The sequence below is a fragment of the Dreissena polymorpha genome, chromosome 2 (genome assembly GCF_020536995.1).
Source record: "Dreissena polymorpha isolate Duluth1 chromosome 2, UMN_Dpol_1.0, whole genome shotgun sequence".
Lineage (NCBI taxonomy): Eukaryota > Metazoa > Mollusca > Bivalvia > Myida > Dreissenidae > Dreissena > Dreissena polymorpha.
Genome location: NC_068356.1, coordinates 76,214,696 through 76,227,050, shown reverse-complemented (window position 1 = coordinate 76,227,050; position 12,355 = coordinate 76,214,696). Strand labels below are relative to the sequence as shown.

Here is a 12,355-nt window from a genome sequence, read left to right as displayed (position 1 = left end):
TAAAAAAAAACATGCGTTTCAAACAGTAAGTATGCGCACGTCTAGTCAAAGAAAATTGAACATCGAATTTCTGTGTTCACAATATCAGTAACTGCATCTAAAAGGTATATATTTTTTACCAACTGCCTTTCAAAATTTTAAAGCAAATAACTAACGTATGTGTGGTATTTGTTTCAAGAAAGAAATATTTGTTACAAAGTCGAGGAATGCATGACTAGACTGAACAATCAGAAGAAGGATATAAAAGTCAATGAAATTATATTGAAACGTTAAAGCAATCTGTATTATAATTAAAATGAGTCGTGTTCTGAGGTAACCGGGCATAATGCATGTGCGTAAAGTGTCGTCCCAGATTAGCCTGTGCAGTCCGCACAGGCTATCAGGGACGACACTTTCCGCGTTAATGGTATGTTTCGTTTAAAGGAAGACCCTTTTTACCGAAAATCTAGTAAAAGCGGAAAGTGTCGTCACTGATCTGAGACGACACTTTACGCACATGCATTATGCAAAACGCGACTCAAATAATGTTTGAACGACTTGTACGCGGGTGGGAAATTCATCTGAATCCTTTGTAATGTATTCGGAAACATTAACACGTATTGGTTCCACATCTAATACGAATAAACTTGTCAGTAAAGACGTAAACTTGATCGTTTGAATTTCAATGGATCAAACAACCTTTGATTACTGCGCCAGTATTAGAAAATTTAAGTATTTTGTGAACCACGCCGCGTTCATAGTCATATATTGTTCTAAGACTGAATAAAATGTTGATATTGATATCGACTCATCGTAGATCTTTCAACTTTTAAAACCGATACTGGTGCAGTTTGTTTGGCTTCACACGTCTCTTCAAATCTTTGACCTTTCGATGGTATTTGATTGTTGTAAACATCGTCACCTACTCCACGGGGCTTTTGAGAGATTTAACAGAATTGTTCTTTGACACACAGGCCGTGTGGCTGTCACAACAAATATTTCGTCATTGTGTTGTTTTAAACTCTCGGCCACAATGGGATTCGTAATAATCGTGCATACGTGTTTGTAAACGTTGTGTGGGATTATTTGCTATTTTCCCAATCGAGCATTATTTTAACGTGCAGACTTATTCAGGTTTCGTAAATATACGCTATGTTAGTAAAACGCACTCCTGGGACTTCAAATTATGTCAACCAACTGTTACTGTTTAGTGCAAGTGCAAATACATGGTAGATGTTGCTTTTCCCCTTGTATGTTACACAATATAAAGATGTTTGGTGTGTATATACTCATGTTTAGGTGACACATAACTGAAGAAGATGATTAATGCACTCGCATATGATCTTGACCTGTATTCTGTTATGAATAGTACATTCGAAGCTTATAAGTATTTATGACTTATTTCCCTTTGATCCAAGACACATCCCATCATAAATGTATTCCAGCGTATAATTACTACTGGTTCCCAATAACCATTTAAACGTTTTCCGCGTATTGGTCGTTTTATAAAAAGGCAAGGTGGCAATGCAAGTAGGTCGCCGTGGTGTAATGGATATGGTGTCCGCCTAGCGACCGGGAGGTCACGGGTTCGATCCCCACTGTGGGAGCGTTCTTTAGATCTCCCCCAAAGACACTAAGTACTGGTTCTAAGCCCAGAAAACGGACTCGAGAGCGTTTATATAAGCTACAATCGAGCTTAAATAAATAGGTTTAAACTAAACTAATGCAAGTAGTGTTTGTTTGTTTTTTCCTTCTGCATACACAACTCCTCTGGTGGAATAAATCACCAATTTTTCCGTAAATCCGTCGTTAGAAGTCACTTGGTACTCATTATACACGGACTAAAATTATAGTGGAAAAAAATTCTTATGTGGGATGTTACACCTTTCATGATGCATCGAATAAAAACGTGCTTACATACTTTGGTTGGTTATTTTATTTCCCATGCTACCGATTCCTTCTGACTCTTCAATTCCTGCGAGTATGTATCATTATGCGGATACTTTTCATAATTGTTGGTTATTTCCAGTAATTTTTTTGTCTCCATTTATCAAAGCAAAGCAACACAACCATCTTGGGGCAGTCTTAAACTTTCGTTAAGTACATTTTGTAAAATATATCTAGACATGGAATTCATTTGAATCAAGAAGTGTATGTGTATACAACGCAATCCAGTTTCCCCATATTGTAACAACTCCCAATAGAATTTGATTCGCATGTGCAAACATTTTATTTCTGAAACGGGAAACCTCATATTTAAAATGCTATGTTTATATGTATTTTGCGAAATTATTGACAACAGAACAAGTTAAGTTCACTATGTTGATGCAAAGATTTAAATTGATTGGTCCAGTAAAAAAACATGTTAATTTAGATCATTAAGGATTATTTAAACATATTTCTGTAAAAACTCAATAGCTGCTTGAAAAATATAATGAACTATTTTCCTATGTGGGTTGTAGAGTGTATGCGGTCCCTGCCATCCGAAACCCTTGACAAATAGTGCATTGTTATTTATAAGATTTGGTAATATTTGGGAACGTTATTAAATACATATAAAGATGATTTATAAAATGTATAGACTTTGTTTCTTCCATTGTGTATAAAATACGAATTGTTCATACAATCATAAAATAGTGTTTTTTACATGCCTGTTTGTATTCTTGTATCGCCATCAAAGCAATTAATGTTATTACCCACAGTGCATTTCTTTTCGTTGTGTTGCTTATAAATATAATTATGTTCTATGGTATTTATATGGGTGTTTTCTATATCGTGTTTCCAAATACTGATATCGGGATATGTCCTCATAATTGTATAAATCTCTTATGGAATTGCAGCTCCTATATTCGTCTTCTGTATTCGTCTCGTTGACAGTAATGACATTATCTTCCATAGCAGAACTCTTGTCAATAAGTACATATCATTACCAGTGTGTCCTATTAGCAAAGGTTATTCGAACTAGCTGGTCGAACCATCCTCAAACAATGTAAGTTTGGGAAAACTACATATTTTGGGGGAAAAAGTATATTTAAAAAATAACGCAAATGAACTACCAACTGATCCACCTGCTATTTAAAGGGTCGGATTTTATATTTATTTATTTATATATTATTATGCTTACTATGAAATACTATTTGAATGAGCACCGATGCATGTTCAGCACTGTCTGCATACGATTTAGTATACGGGAAGTGAAGTCGTGATGCTTTTCTCCTTAACAAGCTTGAATTATTTCCTATTTAAAGGCTTGATTCTTTCATGAAAATAAAATGCTTTATAGTGTATTCTTAAAGCCGACGTTCATGTAATATCAATATTATAACTATCCACTGCGTTTATATACGCTTGCATCAAAACTCGGCGTTTTTGTTTTTGTTTTTGGACAATTAACCCATGTATGCCTAGCGTCTAGAAAAAAAGGCCTTGGCAAACAGCGTAGACCCAGATGAAACGCCGCATGGTGCGGCGTCTCATCAGGGTCTGCGCTGTTTGCTTAAAGGAATTTCTGTAAGAAATATTCTAAATATAGAAATAAATAGACTAGACACCCCTAATTTTGAAAATAAATTGATCCAATTTAGAAGGATGGTAGAGTCCACTAGGCATAAATGGTTTAACAGCATATACTAAACATACGTGCTTTCTATTTGCAGTCGTGGTACTATGCGCCTCCGCTGATTCAGTACGAGAGATTATGATCAAGGCGCACGAGATGAAGTTTGATAACGGCGAATATGTCTTCTTCAGTATCGACCTCTTCAGCAGGTATGTTTAATAATGGTATACCATCATAATATATCAACATGTCTTCCAAAGCGATGAATCTTCAGCAGGTACGTCTTACTATTGGAGACCTTAATCAGATAACGCCAAATATGTCTTCTTAAGGATTGACCTCTTAAACCAGTAAGTTGACAACGGATACCTTAGTCAAGGAACGGCGAATATGTCTTCTTCACCATCGACATTTTCAGCAGGTAAGTTCAACGTCGGGAGACCTTATACCGATAAGGTCTTTTTAAGCATCGACCTCTTCAGCCGGTTAGTTCAACAATGGGAGATATTAGTCAGATAAAGAGAATATGTCTTCTTCAACATCGACCACCTCAGCAGAAAAAAAATAAACAATAGGAAACCTTATTCAGATACCCCTCCTGAATATACACTAGAAACAGTTGGTGAAGTCCGTTTTTATAGTTCTACTATATACAACTGTCTCTAATATCTATATATTATGATTGTGCTAATTGATGCATGCTTTAAAACTTATTTTCATCATAATATTGTATTGCTTCCTTTATAAGTTAACAAACGTGTGATAAGATAAACACATATTTTCTACACTATAACTATACAAAACACAAATTGAACCGATGTAAAATTTGGTCTACCTCTAACTTTATCTTTCAAGAATTATAATTGGAAAGCCACTAAAGTCTTTCATTACGTATTACAAGATGAAACCGTATGATGTTTAGACCAGCCATGATGTTGACAAGTCCCCTGGAAAGTACCAGTTCTTTTAGAACTTTTGCTTTTTAGAAATTGAATTGTACAAACGCAGGGTCATACAGTTAGCAACGAAATGACTTTATCGTTATTTTTCTTGTAAAACAGCAACATTTTTTAAATCGTTAGCACATACATAAATCCTTCGAAAAGTGTCTTAGGTTGTGTTTATATATCGTTAAACATTGTACCGACAGTCTATACATGTACAGAAGCTTAAGAAAATACGTCCATAACGTCTAAACTAAATTTGTCAAATACGATCCGTACACATTTTTGCATCCACAATCTATATTAGTCGTGTATACATAATCCTTGGAACTCTATTTATCGCAGCAAGAATGAGAGCACGAAACCTTGGTATCGAGAGGGCGATACGCCGGAGCGAAACGAGAAAGCTAAAAAGGCTTACGAGGCTTTGATGACCGTGACCTTGAGAAAGCCGACCAGTCCTGAGTATAAAAACTTCTCGATGGAAGTCAAGAGAAGAGCCAAGGAAAAATACGAGAATTTCACTTACGGCGAGGAGGAGGTAAGCGAACTTCAGGTTTAACCCTTATTTAGGGTTTAAACCCCCTACCCCCACCTTCCAATTATTAGCTAATTTGATTGTATGTCCCTTGTAATTATTGTATTTACGAACATTTAAGTCACTGCAAATTCTTCCACCTTCTTCGGGTGTGCGTTGTTGTAACAGTTTGTGTATAATTAAAGCGATATTATGGGCATTTTTTACTGTTGAATTGAGCTGAAAATAATTAACAGGTCAAAAGAGTTGGTTTAAATGTGGTTATTGACCAATTATCTGTAACTCATCTTGCTACCAGTTGTTTATAAAAATATATTTTACATTCGATATCTTACGTGACCCACCCAGTCCCGTAAGGCGAAATGATCCTTAAAACCAAATTGTGTCTTTGTGTCGTATGAACAAATCTGCACTTAAACTAAATTTAGGTTCACATCGTATATGCATGACCAGTTGTCAAACGAAAGTACGGTTGATATTCAAATGCATTATTTTTCTCTTTCCGGGATATTGTTTTAGTATGTTGATGCTGTATTAACAAATATAGGTGTATATGAAGTGAACACACCAAAAATAAACAACGGTTGCGAAAGACACCTATAAACTGTTAGATGCCCATAATATCATTTTTAATTGCCTTCCGCTCTTGTTTTCGACCAAAGCAAGAAGCTTGATAGGACGTGTTCTTAATGGGTAAAACAAGTGATTTTGTTTAACATTCTGTAGTAATCAGACCCGCTTTGTTATTCATTAATACAATACAAATCTTCATTTCTTTGCCTGGCCATTCCATGTTTATTTAGGTACTAGCGATGAGGAGATCCTGAGTTCGAACACCCGTCTTAGATTGTTCTCAAAGACTTTCCTGATATACATGGCACTGATTCTAACTATTAAACGGCCACGAGCGTTATGCTTTAAATGCTGTAAATTTCAACCGAAAACTTGCCAGTGACTGCCTTGAAGAAGTTTATTATTATCACTTTAACAAACATGTAACATGTAATGTTAGTATGTCGACCAATACTGGACCACAATCAATCATGTTGGCATTCAGGTGCACATGAACGACAATGCTGCACATAATTGTTTTTGCATCAGCATCTTGCGGATAACAATTATAAATAAAACTTGTTTCGCAAATTATATACAATGTCTTCGTATATAAATTAAGCATTCAAATAATGTGGATAATTGTTCATCTTAATTTGTAAGAAAAATTCCTATTCATGTAATCAATCGAAGTTAAATCCAGTCTAATACGGTATATGTTGTGGTACAGGAGTGCATATCAAAACAATTGATTTACATTTTATTATCGATGTATTTAATCTTTTAATCTTAGCTGGAGAAAGGTTTCAATGTGAAAAGCATAAGATGGGACTGTATTTTTAATTACGAATCAGTTTTCAAGCGTTTCTATTATATGAACGTGTTGCTTATGGTACCTGCATTTTACGCCCAAATATGTGATGACCGTATTGGAAGTAATATTCAAAAGTATTATTCTGCCACAGTTATTGTAAGCATCTTGTCATTGAAAGATTGACATTTTAATTTCCCTTGGGTTTTCTAAGATTCCATGCTTTGGAATCGTTTCCTTTCGCACTTCAATGAATAATTAAATGGATTTCAGAGGCACGCATATGTATAGAGAAAAATGACATAATAGAAAACAAAATGTTTGTTATCATAGCACATACAACATAATTATTTTGAGTTTATTTAAAACCTAAATTGATGTATACGCGATTTGTAAAAAAGATATACGTTTAATCGTATTAATTGAAGGTTAAAATATTGTGTCGTTTTAACAATCTGCATATATTTATTTGGATTTCCAACTAATACAAGCCTATTTGTCATGAATTAGTTGCGACTTTACAAAAAAATAATCTGAAATGCATACAAGTCTTATGTGGTTGATTTTCTGGTTCTGTCGTATTTACTCGCTTTAAGAACATAGGCAGGAAATATGGATTAGATAAAACTAATATGATACAACTAATATCCGGGTTGAAATGACATTTTAATTAAATATTTCTTAAGTTTTTATTTTATGCTTTCATAAATAAGCCGAAATTATATATTAAAGGGGCCTTTTCACAGATTTTGGCATGTTTTGAAGTTTGTTAGTAATATGCTTTATATTGATAAATGTAAACACTGGATCTAAAAATCTCCAGTAAAAAATCAAGAATAAAATTTAAAAATGGAAAAAAAGGTAGCCCGCAGCAGGGCTCGAACCAGTGACCCCCGGAGTCCTGGAGTAAAAATCAATTACACCGCTCGGCCATCCTGCCACGTATATATAGAAGACGTATTTTATACTTTATATAAGCAATCTTCATAGTGTCACAATATTAAACGACAACAACAGAACTCTCCAAATTATTCAATCGTTTCGCGTTGCAACGCTTTATAATTTTCAGGTTTTTAAATCGTCAAAAGATGCATATAATGGCTATATTAGAACAAGGTAAATGTTCAGTATTACTGTTTCCTCACAAATAGCATAACTAAAACGAAAATTTTCCAATCTGAAACAACGTTTTTCAATTTTGTCAATTTACCCAAACGTGAAAAGATCCTTTTAATCGGCAGAAACTGCTGACATACCACAAGAAAATAACCCCTAATTGAAGCTGTTGGCCCATGTTTACAATAGCTTGTTTTCATAGATTGCATTTGTTTATTCGGTGAGCTCTTCAACTGGTGTTTGACATTTTGTATCATATTGAAACGATGTGTGTTTAATTGTTATCGGAACATTATTCAACTCACATATTGCCGTTGATTCAGTTTATGTAGCCATTTTTGCAGTTGTCATCTTAGATGGATACAATTACATTATTGATTTGGCTGTATATAAGTATGACATAAGACGTTTTTTAGATATTCGGAAGTTTTCCATTAAATTAACGAATGTTTACATTTTAAACAACTCTGAAACAGCCTCATAAATCTTAGCCTTTTATTAAACACGTCTAACAGCATTTACGGGAAAACCTCATAGGCAGATATCACTTGCTAAAAGACTGTGTCCACAAATACTTTAATAAGTACATTGACTTTACAGAAATAATGTATTTTAGACATATAATCAACTGAAATGACAAACGCATTTAAACTAGTACAATGTGCGAATTTGGTAATTATTAATCATATAATTTTTATAGTCAGGCGTGCACGTTGTGTCGTGCGTCGCCAACATTTAACCTGTGAACATTTTAAAAGCCACGTATATTGTCCAATCTTCATTTAACGTGGCCAGAATATTTGCTTAACGATATCTCGCCAAGTCCAAAACTTTGTCAGATTGGGTCAGACACTAGGTCACCAGGTCAAATCAAATTCCATTGTGTGAACACAAGTAGAAATTTCCTCTAATGATATCTGTTCAGAGTAAGATTTTTTCCGATCCGTTGAAAAACATGACTACAACCTTCGGGGTAGTTTTCCCAATTTGTCTATATGCAAATAGTATGATCACTCAATCCACTAGCATGATTTAAGAATCAGTTTGAAACTTAATTTGTACATTTATTGTTATGATATTTTAGCTACGTTCGAAAATTCTTACGTGAACAAAGTCTGCTCAGAACATTACTTTGGGTTTTAGGTGAGCGTCCAAGGGCCTTTTTTCTCTTATTAGAAAACTTAGATGTATTATTGCAAGTTATCATAGACAAGACTGGAATATTTTCACAATTATGATTTAAGGAACAAAATAAAAACTATCCATACACGTAATGAACAATTTATATACTTACACGTAGTCGTAATTAACACATGAATAAGATAATTGTGTTGCTGCATGTATTGCCAGCATTTTGAAGCAATTGCTGACCGTAAATAGCAATAAGTACAATATGTACAATACCAAAGAAAAAAGTGCAGTGAAACAATCGAACATTTTTGCAACAAGGGCAGCTGCAATTTTGTCCGCCATTCTCGGCTGATGCTCCTGGACAATTTTTGCCACAAGGCCTTATCTGTAATTGACAATACCATTTCCTTGAATGTTTCCTGACAGTAAATACCGCCGTGGGGAGCATTAATTAATTGTATCGTGTCAACTACAAAACATGACCTCAGCGCCTCTTTCATTACGGCAGATTTCAGGGCAGGGAATTATGAAATATGTTGATGGATCAAACTGTAACAAGATAGATGGTGTCCTATTTTGTGTGTCCTGTTTGTATATACTCTGGCCTCAGGGTAATGTTCAACAAATGTTTCTTTCATCACGTTGTTCTTCGATTTTTGGCGAATTTACGGTACTTGTTGCTTTCAGATGTTAGCAAAGCATGCATTATATGTTGCACGTCGTAAATCTGTGCAATCTTTCTTTTTATGTTTTGGTCAGCAAATGACCTTATATGTTATTTAATGTTTATAATTGCTTTTTTCAACTTTATACTTATGAGTTTGAATATGCGTATTTTGCGATTTAAAAATGACTCACTAATTTGAGAGCGATTGCCTTTGTTGTGTTTCAATATCGGAATAGTAACACACCAGAAACATTAGCAGTTGGGAAATGTTCGTTTTCATTCGCTATTTCTTTAACCCATTTATGCCTAGCGTCTAGAAAAAAAGGCATTGGCAAACAGCGTAGACCCAGATGAGACGCCGCATGATGCGGCGTCTCATCAGAGTCTGCGCTGTTTGCTTTAAGGAATTTCTGTAAAAAATAATCTAAATTTAGAAATAAATATACTAGACATCCCTTCTTTTGGAAATAAATTGATCTAATTTAGAAGGATGGGAGAGTCCACTAGGCATAAATGGATTAATGCTGTTTATTATGCGGGGGATCTCTTTTAATGATACTTACACATACTTCCTTGCTGATAATGCATTATCATGCAATAATTAATTGTGGTCATTTACGATTTAGAAAAAGAATCTTACACAGTCATCGACTAATCAACGCAAAGCATTTGGGTTTCAACCGGTTTTCAGCGTTCAAATTGTAACCATGGCATAAAAGTTATTTACTGGACCGATATAACAGCCGGTACTCTTTCATTCCACTCAGTTGCAAATTTGAATCTTACGTCCCACGACTATAAACGTCATGTGATAGCAACACGAAATATTGTCTTGTCATTTTAATGGTATTTGAGAAGATTTATTCGGTTATCGTCGCACATTATTACATAAATGGTGCTAATAAACATCGTTTAACGTCGTCATTTTATCAACCTCGACTGTGTCAAACCAGTGTAAAACGTAACTTAGGCATTCTTTGCATATGACTTCAATTACGCAAGAAAAGCTTACGCTCTATCAGAGTTTGTCTTATTTTCCTTTTAATTCCGACCATTATATGTATCAAATCATTGTATTCACTGAAATATGTTGGTGTTGTTTTTGAACAAATATGTGTTGACACGTATATCACTCGCATACATGAAACAAATACGCATGCCAAGAGGTTTCTCAGGTTCAAATGTATTTTGCTGTTTGTTGTTGAATTTTTATTTTTGTTGTTGATGTTTGATGTCGGAAGCAATATCTAGGCAGAAATCGTAGAAATAAACCGGGCAATGAGTGATTGCATTCCTTTTACTGTTTAGGCCATGCTTAAAAGGATATGACCTGTATATGGAGTCATAAAACTGACTTGAATAAAAACCCTTAATAACTCATGAATTATCAGACAGGAGTATTCCATTCCTTTCTACCATAGTATATATAAAACGATTCAAGTAGATGAGGTTCGGCACTTGAATGAGTTATATTGGTGATACAAACATTGACATTTTGTTATCGCTATATTGGTACAGACGCATTGATAACATAGCAATGCCGAGAACATCGTTTCCATTCATTGTTATAACTGTCTGACTCTGCAACATATAACCCTTTTAACTTACATAATATTGTGTTTTTGTGTAAACAAAACTGCATTTATGTGCAAATCACTAACAGATGTATTTGTTTTCGTTGTTGTATTCTATAGAAATTAAGGTTAGTTGGTAACAGCTTACGTATAGATCGTTCATATCGCTATGTTATGACAACGTCTAATTATAAAACAAGCCCTGTTAAACCATTGCGTATGCTATCCCAAAGAACTTAATTATGCTTTAAAATTATCGAAAATAATATGTTGATTTACCCAATTATGCCTAGCGTCTAGAAAAAAGGCCTTGGCAAACATCGTAGACCCAGATGAGACGCCGCATGATGCGGCGTCTCATCAGGGTCTGTGCTGTTTGCTTAAAGGAATTTCTGTGAGGAATATTCTAAATATAGAAATAAATATATACTAGACGTCCCTTATTTTGGAAATAATTTGATCCAATTGAGAAGGATGGGAGAGTCCACTAGGCATAAATGGGTTAAAATTTTGTTCAGTGTCCTACACAAGGTGTTCAATTAGCACTTTATCAAAATTAAAAATTATACAAATCACACCGTTCAATTAGTTATATGTCGACCGCTTTGGTTTGTCTTCTCTTCGTAATGACTGGGTATGCAATTCTGATGTCCGCTTGATAGTTTATGGCACCAACGCATGTAATTATGCCAAATCAGAGAACATTCGTCACATATGCCTCCAGTTTCTTTGAAAGAAAAAGTGTTATCACATTAAAGTAAAACGTTCATATCGGTAAAAAAAAAGGAAATCCCAAATATGCAATTGACAACGGTCCGGGTTAACCCATGTATGCCTTGGGTCTAGAAAAAGGCCTTGGCAAACAGCGTAGACCCAGACGAGACGCCGCATGATGCGGCGTCTCATTAGGGTCTGCGCTGTTTGCTTAAAGGAATTCATGTAAGAAATATTTTAAATATAGAAATAAATATACTAGACATCCCTAATTTTGGAAATAAATTGATCCAATTTAGAAGGATGGAAGAGTCCACTAGGCATAAACGGGTTAACAAAGTTGTTGACGTTTTCTATAAGGCGTTGAAAAGGAAATACACGTCTTAGAACGAAAACAATAACACACGCGAAACAAAATGTTCCACCAAGAGTTCAAATTATGGCATTGACAATCGATTTCATGGCGGAAACATCATTAATTATAAATCAGATCATGTTGAGAGTTGAAATACAACATAGAGATATCTAATGAACGGACTTCTATACAGTGCTTAAACTATTCATAGAATGAAAATCGCGTAGTCTAAAGTATGCACGGCTCAAGTCCTCGTTCAAAGAAACCATTAACGAAAAAGATGCTTCCACCAACAGGTCCTAGCGTCAAGTACACAATCAATTCCATCGCATTCCCTTCTTGACGACAACGCAATTAACGAGCAATCAAACATCCAGGCGATTAAGAATACATCTAGGGAAATCTAATGAATGGA

At 34.8% G+C, this 12,355-nt stretch overlaps 1 protein-coding gene across 6 annotated transcripts in view; it reads left to right on the top strand.

The window, feature by feature from the left end:
- LOC127867686 (atrial natriuretic peptide receptor 1-like) overlaps window positions 1–12,355 on the top strand; it is a 740,759-nt gene that overhangs the window by 492,011 nt on the left and 236,393 nt on the right. For all 6 annotated transcript variants that reach the window (XR_008043618.1, XM_052409008.1, XM_052409007.1 and 3 more), the window contains 2 exons: window positions 3,636–3,747; window positions 4,828–5,023. Coding sequence is in view for 5 of the 6 variants with exons in the window: in XM_052409008.1 (XP_052264968.1) it covers window positions 3,636–3,747; window positions 4,828–5,023 (308 nt within the window). In the remaining variant the exon portion in view is untranslated. The remainder of the gene's footprint in view (window positions 1–3,635; window positions 3,748–4,827; window positions 5,024–12,355) is intronic.